This window comes from Sorghum bicolor, chromosome 5, assembly GCF_000003195.3.
Source record: "Sorghum bicolor cultivar BTx623 chromosome 5, Sorghum_bicolor_NCBIv3, whole genome shotgun sequence".
NCBI lineage: Eukaryota > Viridiplantae > Streptophyta > Magnoliopsida > Poales > Poaceae > Sorghum > Sorghum bicolor.
Genome location: NC_012874.2, coordinates 15,625,666 through 15,640,436, shown reverse-complemented (window position 1 = coordinate 15,640,436; position 14,771 = coordinate 15,625,666). Strand labels below are relative to the sequence as shown.

The 14,771-nt window shown below is 44.2% G+C and overlaps 1 protein-coding gene across 1 annotated transcript; it reads left to right on the top strand.

Moving 5' to 3' along the window:
* LOC8060046 (disease resistance protein RGA2) lies at positions 12,007 to 13,539 on the top strand. Its single transcript, XM_002450586.1, has one exon. The coding sequence runs from the start codon at positions 12,007 to 12,009 to the stop codon at positions 13,537 to 13,539; it is 1,533 nt and encodes a 510-aa protein (XP_002450631.1).

Sequence of the window (14,771 nt, the reverse complement as noted above, 5' to 3'; positions counted from 1 at the left end):
ACTGTGTCTAGGATCATGCATAATGTTTAGATGTCGATAATAATCCTATCGGCTGGACCAAAATGATTAGAAGTTTTCTAAGGGCAAAATTGAACAAGTTGCCGATGAAGAGCTCACAGGTTCAATAGAGCTTGGATAGTAGTTATGGCGCGCAGACAGATCTGGTTGGCCGCTTCTATCTCTCGAATATCTTCATCAGTACAACCCTCTATCGGCTTCAGTCTCTTCTTCATCTGCAGTTCTTTGCGAGCTTGGATATTTCTTTGTTGTTGAAGAGTTCTGAGCATTTTAGGCAGCTGGCTTTCTTCTTGCTGAGCTTGGGTCAGGGCCTCTTCTACCTGTTTGAATTCAGCTAGCAGGGATTCTCTTCTTGCCGATAGATCGAAATCTTCTGCTTTAGCTCATCTCCTGAGGACTGCAGAATGCCGATACTCTTGTGTTTTTCATCGGCGGCACGCTTTACTTGCATCACTTCCTCTGTGAGCCGGGCGTGAGCAGCTCTATTGGCAAGACGCTGAGTGGTTTTCTGATATTGGAGCTGGCGACTTTCTAAGTGTGCAACTTGGAAAAGGACTTCTTCTGCATCGGTTGGGATCTGACCATGAAGAATCTTGAATAAAGCTTTGGCTGGGTCAGAATCATCTACCAGCTGCGCTGTATCTTTATGCAACAGAGCCAACAAATCTTCTAGCTTAGCTTTAATCTATGCCGATGAGATTCCTACTACTTGAGAAGAGCTCGCTTCTTCACCCTCGTCATCGGAAATGTCGATGGCAAAGGAGAATAGGCTGTCTGGAGAATCTTGTTCATAAAAAGGGAATGGAGATAAGTTATTCGATGATCAAGTATTAATAATATAAAGGCTAGAGATCAAATAACTTACTTGCTTCAGAGCGATTTCGTGCCTCTGATGACGTGGAGATGCAGCCGGTACTATGGTTTGATCGGCTAGAGTTGCCGATGGAATAACTTCAACTGAGAAATTACAAGGATGATTATAATTTGCAAAAATAAAATTCATCGGTGATAATTCTATGATCAATACATTACCTTGAGGAGGTATGGTGATTGGTTGTTCTAGAGGGATGGCCGATGACGTGCCTAGATCAGCCGGATCGGCAACCTGTTTAGAGACATCTGCTGGTGCTTCTTGCAGCTGGGGTACTTGTTGGGGAGGAGAAGGTACTTCTTGTGTCTGGGTTTCCGGTGAAGAAGGTGATGATTCTACATGGATCGGCGATACTGGACGAGGAGGAGAAGTTGGTGCTGTCCTCTGGCGCTTTGGTTACGACTTGGTGTTTTTGGGGCCTTTTCTCTTAGCTTGACTAGGCTGGGGGGCATCGACACTTGATGCTTGAGTGCTTCTGGTCTTAGCTGATTTGTCAGTTTTCTGTTACAATAACCAAAAATTTCATGAGTGGAAGCATAAAAGAATACCGATGAAAATTTGTTGAAAGATAAAGTTACCGATGAAATTCCCGTTGCGGCCAATGTGCCCTGATAGGATTGTTGATGGTCCTTAAGTACCAAATATAATCATCAAATAAATAAAGAAAAGGATCTAAATGCAACCAACACCCAGACTTAGGGTTTTAACTGACAGAATTCAATGAGTTTTGGTGTTTCTCTATTTCTGTAGGGGGTTATCAGGAAATATGGAAGAAAGGCCCACACGTCGGGTTTACATAGAGATATTAACGTGCCGCGCAATTTTCTATCATCTAGAAGACTCCAGAAGCCTCGGGAACGAACGGGAAGGTGATCGGGCCCAGGGGCAGGGCGGCCGCCCTGGTGCAGAGTCCAATCAGGACCCGTCTTGCGGATTACGCTTCACCGACCTAAAGGATCAAGGATAACCGTTCAATCAATGTCGGTTTGATCCAACAGCCCAGATTCACTTGAGGGGACTATATAAGCAGACCCCCTGGCCCCTGGAGGAGAACAACTTCATCATAGAGTTGAGAGGAGCCCTCAAAGGATAACCTCTCCTCTAAATAGACTTAGGGCTTAGCATCCAATGTGAGAGTAGAATTAGTTCTTCTAAGTTCTACTAGATTGAGAGAGATAGGGTGGAGGTGTAGATCAGAGGAAGCCCGGCCTATCGGTGTCTACTCCGAGGTTGTACCTACGGGATCAAGTTCTCCTAACCCGAGGCTTGCTCCTAGGATTCTTCAGTAATTCGACTTCTAAATTCTAGTAAGTTTATTGTTCTTTGGTTTATGAGTTTACTTTAATCTCTTCCGGTTGAGTTTAGAGTAATCATTGCTAGCGTAAACGTGGTGTTTGGGCTAGGGTACTCATAGATATCCCCTGACTAGCTGGACCGTGGTAGTAGCGAGGAACGTGACATTTTCGAGTTACCTTTGCAGCCCACATCTCGTTAGCAGGATGGGTAGGGTTTATAGGTGCGGGTCAAACATCCTCTGTGGTGTCTAGATTCCGTGAGCTTCCCCAAAAGAATAGTAGATCATCCTTACCAAGGATAGAATGAGACTACGGTTGCAGTCTTCTCTATACATCGCTCACATCGAGAAACATTCTTTGTAGCCTAAAAGGTAGTAGCAATATATTTGGTTAGTCAGATGCACGCTTTCTTCCAGTGGTAAAAATATAAATACGATACTCTGGATAACCTCCCGGGTGAAGTGCTCACCGATATCCGTGCGCTTGTGGATCATTTCTTGATGGCGTTACCAAATATCAACAAGCATTTCTGGCGCCGTTGCCGGGGAGAAAGACGGTTTGCTGAGATAACTTTAAATCTTGCTATTATCTTGTATTATACTTTTATACTTTTATTATTTTATCTTTTTATTTTTTCCATCTTTATGGATAACTCAAATTCCGCACATATTATTGAATTCTTTGCACCTTCGGAGACTAGCCATAGACCATGGGAGTCAACAAGTCCTTTCATTGCCCCTAATTATGATCTGTGTCCGGAGTTGATTGCAATAGGTCAAAACCAACCCTTTTCTATAGCTGAGGTCCTATCTTTTAATCAAGAAGATATTGAACTTTTAGCTACACCTAGGGAATCTTTTAATCTTTCTATAAATTCTGGTTTAAACCTAGCCCTACAAGACCATGTTTTTCCTTGATATTTTCACATTGGTCTTAATCATATAACCTTTGGTAGAGTTTTTCTTTCTTTATCTGTTAGTAAAGCAAGGTATGTCTTCATTCGTGAACATCCCTCTTGCACTAGTCTTCATAAAAAATTCCTAGAGATAGAGAAGGAATCATCTCCCAAACGAGGAAAGGAAGTTTCAATAGCCGATTTTCAAACATTTCAATCCCATGATTCGGCTATCCAACCCATCCTTGAGCCTAATAATTTCTACTATGCTCTTTCTCTTGAACCTCCCGATGATCCTATGAATCTCTCTAGACATCCCATGCATAAGAGTCACCAAGAACACAAGAAGGATCAAGAAGAGCAACATCAATGGCTAGAGGGCATTAAAAATCCATGTGCTATCACCATTGAATGGATAGATAAAACAAACTTGAGAGACAATCCTAGAGGAATTTTAAGCATTCATGAAAAATCATCCTTGGAGTTTGAGAATGAGAGAAACAACAGTGAGCATGGAAGTTATTTCATAAATACCTCACCTAGTCCTTGCTCATATAAAACATCTTCCCAATCTATTGGTCTCTCCAACATCACCACATTTAAGATCTCCAACCCCCTCTTCCTTTCTATTTATAAAAACTTTAAAAGGGCGGTTGTCGATGCATATGTCTATAATAAATATTGCAGATCTCGTTGATCTTGATATAGGTCAGCGTTGGAGGGGAAACCACTTCGCCGACATAAATTGATGGTTTCCCAAGGACAAGCTTAGTGTCCTAAAACAAGCACTTATCAGATCGTAACATGAACTTCTAATTATTTGCAACATTACCTTGTGTGTTGAGCATATAAAGATAATTGTAGAAATATTCCTTCGGGTATTCTTGTCACTAACCTTTCTAGGATTGGAGCAAGAAGATTGGATGAATGACAAGCACAGGGTATGTCCAACCAACCATCACACAACATTAAATTAAATTCATCCAAACTTGAATTTTGCAAAATTCAAGCTTGGGGGAGTACTTTAAATAAAAAAATCTTTTGCCATGTTGCTATGTTGGTTATCCCTACCTTTGAGACATGTTTGATTTGTTAAATACTAGTCACACTACTTCTCCACTTAAGTAGATCTCTATAAAAGTCATCATGTTACCTATGTTTATCCTAGTAAGTGTTAGTTTGGAAGTACTGTACATACTTCTTTTGGCTTTTAAATTAAGCATGGTGCTTAGGTTAAATAGCCTTCCTTAATCTGATTAGACATGGAGTCCAGTATGGTTACTAAACTAAAAACTGCTTGAGTAGGCATTGGTATATTTTGTCGAACTAACCCCAGCAGGAAAACTTTCAATATCAACCTGGGAAGTCCTGAGATACAAACTCACATTGGGGATAAAGGAGACACATGAAGTTTAATGATTTGCACAAGGAAGACATAGCTCATTCATCGTAGAGAGATGATCCATGGAACAAGACAAAGAATGCCACAAACACGATGCACAACCGCTAAGAAAGGAGAGCTTCCACAAGGTGATACTGTACCATCACTCTTCAAGTAAGGTAACATCTTAAGGTACTTGACTATCGCTTTTATAAGCTCCTCCTTGGTTCTGGCGTTCACATAAAATAAAGAGACAAACATGTAAACCAACTCAATTAATTCAACATGTTTAGTCCTTTAATCTTTGTTTATAGTACTACCTTCGTGATCCCACACTCCTAATCATATAAGCTAAAATATTGCACATTCAATCTTTGGAAGATATAAGCAAAACATAAATATAGATAGATTATCTAACATTAGGACAAGCAATCTGATCTCACAAATGTTTTAAATGCTACACTCATGATCTTATTATCCATCAACTTTGTCTTGCTCACTATGTTTAAGGCCCACACGTCGGGTTTACATACAGATATTAACGTGCCGCACAATTTTCTATCATCTAGAAGACTCCAGAAGCCACGGGAACGACCGGGAAGGTGATCGGGCCCGGGGGCAGGGCGCCCGCCCTCCCCCCCTAGGGCGCCCGCCCTGGTGCAGAGTCCAATTAGGACCCGTCTCGCGGATTACGCTCCATCGATCTAAAGGATCAAGGATAACCATTCAATCAATGTCGGTTTGATCCGACGGCCCAGATTCACTTGAGGGGACTATATAAGCAGACCCCCTGGCCCCTGGAGGAGAACAAGTTCATCATAGAGTTGAGAGGAGCCCTCGAAGGATAACCTCTCCTCTAAATAGACTTAGCGCTTAGCATCCAATGTGAGAGTAGAATTAGTTCTTCTAAGTTCTACTAGATTGAGAGAGATAGATTGGAGGTGTAGATCGGAGGAAGCCCGACCTGTCGGTGTCTACTCCGAGGTTATACCTACGGGATCAAGTTCTCCTAACCCGAGGCTTGCTCCTAGGATTCTTCAGTAATTCGACTTCTAAATTCTAGTAAGTTCTTGTTTTATTGTTCTTTTCTTATGAGTTTACTTTAATCTCTTCCGGTTTAGTTTAGAGTAATCATTGCTAATGTAAACATGATGTTTGGGCTAGGGTACTCATAGATATCGCCTGATTAGCTGGACCGTGGTAGTAGCGAGGAACGTGACATTTTTGAGTTACCTTTGCAGCCCACATCTCGTTAGCAGGATGGGTAGGGTTTATAGGTGCGGGTCAAACATCCTCTGTGGTGTCTAGATTCCGTGAGCTACCCCAATAGAACAGTAGATCATCCTTACCAAGGTTAAAACGAGACTACGGTTGCAGTCTTCTCTATACATCGCTCACATCGAGAAACATTCTTTGTAGCCTAAAGGGTAGTAGCAATAGATTTGGTTAGTCAGATGCACGCTTTCTCCCAGTGGTAAAAATATAAATACGATACTCTGGATAACCTCCCGGGTGAAGTGCTCACCGATATCCGTGCGCTTGCGGATCATTTCCTGATGGCGTTACCAAATATCAACAAGGATGATGTAAGTATGAGATGAAATCGGTGCAAGCAAAGGAAATTAAGGAGCTTTACCTTGAAAGCCTATGCTAGGGTAGCAGCGGCTACCGATGGGGATAATTTTGACCGTTTGATGGTCGTCTTCTTGAAACGCACGTTGCGGTGCGTCAGAGCCGCTAGACTTGGTGCGTAGTGACCGATCAAAGAGATTGGTCCTGATTGGAGAAGATCGATCGGCTTCCCACTCCTGCTGACTGTTGGTGCTGGGTTGTCGACCTGTTGAAATAAATAGAAAACAAATAAGTTGTCGATTGGATCAGAAATAACAGAAGGATCAAAGTATCGATAAGAGACTTACAATGTCATTGGGGACTTTATAATCAGGGTCAATCATGCCACGGTATGTGTGATCCGATGCACTGAACAGCTGTTCCTTCCATTCTTCCGACCACTGTTTGTACAGCTGAGTAATAAAGAGAGCTGGCACCCAGGTCGATAGATCGATGTCCATCGTATCGGCATTTGGCTGAAGTTGGGCTATCCTTATCCACTCAAGCCCACTGGTTATGATCTCCCTTTGCTTCACCACATCGGCATAACAGAGTCTGATCGGCAGTTGACCAAAAGCTAGTTGGCGAGCTAGTGCCGATGGGTTGTAAAACTCGTAAGTGGGGTTGGTATTTTTCCCACTGCCAAAGGTGTTCACTGGGATGGCCCTCGGGGTGATGATTGCCATCATTAAGTCATTATCCTTGTTGAGAGCATCGTCGAAAGGATGGAAGGTGAGCGGGAATCTAGTTTCTGGATCTTCGTCAGGCATCCATGATCGCTGAGCTTTGGTAAGGCCATCATACAAGGTCTGAAAGAATCGGCTGATCAGATTTTCATTACAACCGGTGCCAGGGAGAACTATGGCAGCTTCACCATAGTTGAGGGGTGAGCGAGTTGCCGATTTATCAAGAGCCAGTTCATAATCTTCAGCGATACCTCTGGGAATCACTATGCAAAGAGATCGAACCGAAGGCGTTTGTGCATGTGAACATTAAGCCACATGTTGATAAACCACCAGGGGCCTCCTAGGTTGTTGATGGGTTCACCTAACAGAAGCTTTTCAGTCACTTGGTGGAGGAGGTGATAGGCAGAACCTAGCAAGTATTGACCAAGGGGAAATGGGCCACCATCGGCTAGCCTTTCTGCTGCCGATAAGTAGACAGAGGTTGGTCCTACCGATCGGCCACAGAAGACGAATTTGTCTAGCCACATGTTCAGGAAAATGACGTGTTCCCTTTGCCCAACTGGTCATGTCCTCTGGTACTTCTGGATATATCCTGACCAACCGCCGATGTAGCGGGTTTCTACCTTACGTTCAGCTTTACGGTCGTATAGATGGCTATCATCGGCAGATGCAATATCTAAGCCAGTGAGCATGAGCACATCGACAAGAGTGGGAGAAGCAGGGCCATGACCGAACATTAAAGCATTGAGAGTATCTGACCAGAAGTATGAAGCAGCTATCAGTAGTGACTCATTTCTATCCATATCGGCAATGGATAGCCTGATACACTGATCTAGTTTGCGTTCACCCCATTGTACTTCATTTGAGTTGCTGATTCTCAAGAACCCATCCTTCCATCCCTTGGTGGAACTTTGCCAGGATCGGAAGGTATCTTTCCACAGATCTAATGAGAAATTTTCAGCTCTAAAGGGTATTCTATTGGTTTCTGCGTTGATCAAGTCAGTGGGATCTGAGTCACCCAATGGACCGAGGCATGGAAGATGAGGTTGCTCGGTAGGGATGACAATTTTTTCACTTAATTCCTAAAGATTTGAAGAATGGAAGAACAGAGAAAAAGAAAGAAAGAAAATGCTAAGTAAGTAGACTTGCAAGAGGGTAAAAGTACGGCAAAGAGAGGAAAGATGGGAATAGATTAACCTCAGGGATGATGAAGTTGATGGCCATTTCTTCCCGAAGAAGAAGAAGATCGGAGACTTGAAGAATAGTTGGGGAGGATTTCTGCTGGAGTTCTTGGGCTCTTCAACAATGCCGCCGCCAGGGAGATGGTTTGGAAGATGCAGGATGAGAAGGTGGAGAAAGAGTGCCGAGGAAGGAAGTATTTATAGGATAAAGTGAGTAGGGGCATTTCTGACTTATCTCTTTGCTGTATCCGTAAAACTCGAGGGTGTTCAGGTGGATATGGTAACTGTTCGCACGGTAATCAAGGGATTGTGCAGGTGATTTAATAGCAAGCGGTCATGATTTTGGGAGATATTTTACTGTGCAGGATCTCCTAGTCGGCTCATCGGCAATCCACTCTAACGGAAAAGTTGTTGATGAACGGGTGTTTAGGAGATTCAGTTCGAGAAGTTGAGGGATTCGAGGTGCATGCTAGAGATCTGGGCTAAGGTTGTTTGGATTTGGTAATTAATTGCTGTCAGAAGGGAGTAACTGCGGAAAGGCATCATTACTGGAGAGAATTTCGGAGCATTAATGATTTTATACTCCAAAATTGAGGGGCATGTGTTGATACCTTTTTTGACACGTATCCAGATAGATAGTGGAACCTGGATCGGCAGGTGAAAAGTAATGACTGATTGACAGAAAGGTTACCGATGGGTTACGATGCCGATGATAGAGCAGCAGAATATGACCAAGTCCAGGAACAATGATAGATCTATGCTGATGGCTGATGTTAACAGTTGTCGATGCCGATGGAGGATGAGGTGCCGATAGTAGTAGAGGAGGGTATAGGAATCTTCGAGGAAATAGTGGTGGCGTACCGATTGTCTAGAATAGATAAATTAATGATTTCCAAAGTTATTATATTTTGTTTTGTATACGGATCCTGTTTAGTTTGGAAATAGAATTCTAGTCGTACCTGGTTGTAATTCTTTAGGATAGGGTATAAATATGGATCTAGTAGCGATGTAAGAAGAGACACAATCAATCAAACACAAGTTTTTAAATCTATTCCAGCATCTACTTTTTCGACGACTTCGTCAACTCGCATATTTTCTTTTTACTTACGAGTTCTTAGGAATTCATCGAGTCAACCTCGACGAGTTCTCAAGTTCCGTGTGAATACCTCTTGGCCGTGGCATCCGGGTGTATCGTTGTTGTCGGGACCAAAGTATTCGAATTATCACTTTTGTCGGTTGTAAGGTCAAATCGGCTGGCACGCCTTAACATTGAATCAGGTATTAGCTCTTTGTGTTTGCAGATCCACTTTTGCATCAACAACTTTGGATAGGGAGAATTAGGAAGGGCACAGTGTCCCTGGCTCCATGGCTAGAGCTATGGGCTTCAATGGTCGACAATAGCGTGAGCAGAGAAGGAGGGAGAGGGTGGTGGCGGCAGCTATAGGGAAAGGCTGAGGTCGGCGGCTGCAATGCTATTTATAGGGCACGGATGGCTAGGGTTGGGCGGTGGATGGCGATGAGCCTCGGTGTCCGTACTCTAGGACATGTGGCTCACATCGAGAGGCATGCTAGGGCAAGTTGGGAGCACGATTGCGGCTTCACTTGTGCATCAGTGGCAGCTCCTAGGGAGCGGGCGTGCACTCCCTAGGGTTCAAGCAGGGGACACATGGTGCTGGGCTAGGTGGGCTATGCGGTCGTGCATGTGGGCCAAGGCAGAAGCGGAGCCGTGGCGGGAGGAGGGAGAGTTGAGCTGTGGTATGAGGGAGAGCTGGGCATCAAGTGTTGTGTCGTCGCTGGCCAAGTGGAGGGGAGAGGGCAGTTGAGCCGTGTGCAAGGAGGAAAGGCGAGCTAGGCCAAGGCGGCTTCTACGCGAGCTGGGACGATGCTAAGGCGGGAACAGGTTAGGCCGACGAGTGGTGAGCTAGCCTACGTGGCCATGAGGTCTGGCTGGTCCTAGTGCGCGGGATGGGCCATAGAGAGAGGGAGGAGGATTGGCGGAATGGATTGGGGAATAAAATGAAAAGGGATTATGGATTTTTTTTATTGGAAATCAAAGGAATTTGGAGGGAAATTCAAAAGGGAAAAGAGAGTTAAAGTTCAATGTAGGTTTGAAAGAGATTCAAGGGAGTAATCAAGGAGATGAGACAGACCACGAAGGATTGGAAAGAAGTTGCTATGGATTTGTGCACTCCAAATCCTAAACAAGTCTCAACTCCAAACCGATGCAGAAGCACACTCTCTTACAAACAAATCTCTACATGTATGCGACAGTAAATTAGTGGGTTAGACTCGTGTTTAACCTAAAAACTATATGCTTCTCATAATTATAGAAAAATTTTAAAAAGTTTGTATTGTTGGTTTACATAAAACCGGGGTTGATACATGAACCGTGTGTTTGGAGCTGTGAGATACGAAAAACCTGGTGATGAACTGTGTGTGAGATACAATTAGAGATGAGACACAATCTATGAACTGTGTGTGATGAGCAAAGTGTGTACTATGTGATGAACAAATTTAGTTTTGAGATGAATAGATGTGATCTTGTATATATATATGTCATTTCTATGAGATCATTGTATATGTATCTTTGATTGTGTGGGTATATCTCTGTTGTATGGGCTGTTCTGTGAGCTACAGACACGTGTAGGCTACAAATGCGTCTATAGTATTTTTCTTACACGGATGGATCTGTACCCCAAATAAGTCTATGGTATTGACAATACTACATACATGCTTACAAATGATGTTTGTATTAGTATCCTTACAACATACGCTTGTCATGTGCACGTGTCGAACTTCACACAGACACATCTTATTATCGCGGACGCGTATTTGCAACATGTGTCTCCAATAAGAGCTCACTGCTGACACGTGTATGTACTTATGATAAGGGCTTATCACAAACGTGTATTCGCCATTATTATAGTCACACGTTGGTAACACGTGTATGTATAGTTACCACGCGTCACAATAAACACATGCAGAAGTATCTGTGATGTGCCTGAACGCGCGTCTATAATGTGTTTTTTTTACATAGTGAAAAATCCGATATTTTTTTGTTTTCTTGGCAGCCAGACCTTGAAAGATATCATTTGTGGTGACCGGCCCCAAATAATAAAATTAATTTCCCTTCCTCACTATTTTGGTGGTCCTCTAGGGTTGGCTGTCATGAATGATTTTCATGATGTTTTTTTTGTTTTCTTGAGGGTTTTTGGTTCTTAAGAATATTCTATTTTGTGGGAGTGAATATTTTTGAAGATAGGGGCCGGGTTGTTGAAGTATGGCGCATCACTAAAATGCAGTCAAGTGCATCAACATCGATACGACAGGTGTGACTTTCCCAGGAGTTTCGTGTAGAGTTTTCCACTGGTCCACACGCTAACTAGATGCTCTGATCGCCCGCGTACCACTGACTCTACGACTTAGACTGTCTCCAACAATGGTCACCCAAAATACAAGACCCATTTGTCCTTTGGTAGCGCAACAGGTAAAAGGTTCCATACCTATTTTTAGTTTTCTCCAACAACAAGACCTAAAAGACAACACTCTCTGCAAATGGGTCTCGAAGAGAGAGGATACCCAAATTTGGGTTATGCCTCTCCTGATACCTAAAATGGGTCTTCTGTATGGTACTCTGTTAAAGGCTATAGGTATTATGTTGGAAAACTATTTTGGGTTTGGGTTCCCAAATGCCTCTTCTATTGGAGATAGCCTTAGGCCTTGTTTAGTTCAACTAAAAACCAAAAACTTTTCAAGATTCTCCGTCACATCGAATCTTGCGGCACATCCATGGAACATTAAATATATTTGAAAAGAAAAACCAATTACACAGTTTAACTGTAAATCGCGAGACGAATCTTTTAAACTTAATTACTCCTTGGACAATATTTATCAAACAAAAACGAAAGTGTTATAGTGTCAAAATCAAAAAAATTGATCTAAACGAGGCCTTATATATATTTTGTCGCTCAGACGCCTTTTTTTAGTTCACTTGGATCACACACTATATGTAGCAGGATAGTGTGTCCACACTATATGAAGTTGGTCCACACCGTGCTTTCAACAACGATGAAGGTAATCAAGGAGCTGGTTGCTCCGGCAGCCGTGGGCGAACTCATGAGCAGGCTAATCTCCTTCCTTATTTCCCGCTACACCAAGCAAACATGTCGGAAGGAGGACATGTTTCTTCAGCTCGAGCTTGTTGCGCTGAAGATCCATGCCCTAGTGGATGAAGCGGAGCGGCGGCACCTCGCCCAAAACCAGAGGTTGCTCCTGTGGCTCAGCAAGCTCATGGAGGGCATGTACCGTGCATACTATGTGCTCGACCATCGTCATGACGGTTCCTTGCTGGTGAGCAGCTCCTGGTCATTCTCCTTGTCTCCTTCATCTCGGCCTGCCAAGCGACTTTGCATTTCCAATGCTCCTCAACCCGTTTGTGCAGCCGATCACAACGGACTAGAAGAGGAATTGAGTGCCACGCTCCGAAGATTGGAACAGTGTGCAGAAGGGATGAAGGAATTCATTCTACTTCTTGCATGCTGTCCTACTATACCCCGGCGTCCTGCTGTCTCCAGTTTTCAATCTGATGACAGATACATGTTTGGCCGGCTTGTTGAGAGGGAGCAGATAATCAGTTTTCTGCTACAGCCTGAGACTGATAGCAGCAGCTTGGGCGTTCTACCGCTTGTAGGTGGCCCGGAGGTCGGCAAGGGCACCATTGTCAAGCATGTTTGCAGTGACGAGAGGGTGCGCCGTCATTTTGTCATGATCCTGTACTCCTATGGGTCTCTTCTTGGTGACAACTCTACCCAAGATGTTCTGCTCACACTGCGAACTGGTGGCCACGTCCTTCACGAGACCTCACCTGTCGTCTCAGGAAGGAATGGGAGCAGGCATCTTCTTGTGATTAAAAACACCTACGAAGTAGTGATCGACGAGGCAGCATGGGCGTCGCTCTGTGCGTCTCTGAGGTCCACCGCGCCGGGAAGCAAGGTCATAGTCGTCAGCGAGAACGACAGCGTCGCGGACCTCGGCACCACCGCCGCCATGCGAGTGAAGCCACTGCCGCGGGAGGAGTTCTGGTACTTCTTCAGGACACTCTCTCTCGGTGGTGCCAGCGATCCCGGGGAGTATCCGGAGCTCGCGGTGCTGGGCAGACAGATTGCGGCGGCGCTTGACGGGTCGTTCTTCGGCGCCAAGGTCCTCAGCAGCCTACTCAGGACCAACCTCAATGCGCAATTCTGGGGCGCCGTGCTCGGCGTCGTGCGCAGATTCGTCGCGGAGCTGCGTGGTGACGAGGATCACTTCTCAAAGCTTGGTGTCGCCAAGATAGCGTTGGAGATACTCCCTGTGCCATTGAGGCTCAAGAGCGCCGGTCAGACGACCCGAGTGGCCGCCGAGGCTGAGGCTGAGCTGCAGGGAATCACCGTCCAGGAACTACTGCGTTCAGCCAGAGCTGTTCCAAGAGAGGAGGTGCGAATTGTGCTGTGGGAATCTGCGTGCCCACCGAACTATCGCTACACTGTCGTGTGCGAGAAGGTAGAAACACATGGTCCACATGCAAACATCGAGCGGAAGAGGCATGCTAGGCAGCAGCAGTAGATGATATTCAACAATGTAATAGATACCTGTGAGCTGTGAGTCTTCAAAAGCAGCTGCTACATAATTTCTCTTCCGTGTTTTGTCACATTTTCGACGCGAGAATAATGTATCTATACACCAGTTTCCCGGTGCTTTCAATTCGGCTGCTTTCAATTCAGAACTTCGTGGTCCTTATTACAAGGCACGTAGGTAACAAGTCCGTAGCTAACTACTGAGGCCTTGTTTAATTTCAAAAAATTTTGGAAAATCGACACTGTAGCACTTTCGTTTGTATTTGACAAATATTGTCCAATTATGAACTAACTAGGCTCAAAAGATTCGTTTCGTCAATTTCGACCAAACTGTGCAATTAGTTTTTATTTTTGTCTATATTTAATACTTTATGCATACATCTAAAGATTCGATGTGACGGAAAATCTGAAAAATTTTGCAAAATTTTTTGGGAAGTAAACAAGACCTGATCCATTTCTCGTTGCGAGTCTACCACAAAGTCAGCAGTCAACGTACGTTTGTTTCTTATTAGAGATACAACTCCCCTCTGTGCATGCAGCATGTGCACAGGAGCATGGAACAGACTATCTTTTTAATTATCAACAATCGCTGACAAGTGGCACATGTTGACGAAGGTCGCGACTCCATAGATTTCTTTTGGTACAACTTCAGTTTACTAGTAGAACAACTCATTTGCGCTTAGCTTCACGATCATCTCTACTGAAGGAATGGAAACTGATTTGGTAAAGCGCTTGACACCATAAATGTCCTTTTTTTCTTTATTATTTCTCTCCTCTGCTATTTCTCCTTTTTTATATATCCGCTTGGCCCTTCACTCGTCCACCCAACCCTCAACTCAACCAACCTCGGGTGCACCTACCACGGTAAACTTTACCGCCCGTCACAACAAATAAGTACTAAATATAGATTATTTATAAAACTAAAAATATAGCTAGAGAGTAATTTGCGAGACGAATCTTTTAAGCCTAATTAGTCCGGGAGCGTATGCTAAGAAAACCAGCTTCGTATGCAAGCTCTCATCAAAAGCGTAGGATGATCATCCGATGGTTAGAGGCAATGGTGGGATATTTTGCACTTAACACCCCCCCACTCATCCTACCCTGAACGCCGCCTGCGGCCCCAGCAACTTCGCGAACACCGGAAGTCCTTCCTTGCGAGGTGCCGCATGAGGTCGTCTAGGTCAGGGCTCGGGTCCTCGTCGTCGAGGAACTCGAACCAGA

Coding starts and splice junctions, on each gene's coding strand:
- LOC8060046 (XM_002450586.1), top strand. CDS start 12,007: ATGAAGGTAATCAAGGAGCTGGTTGCTCCGGCAGCCGTGGGCGAACTC.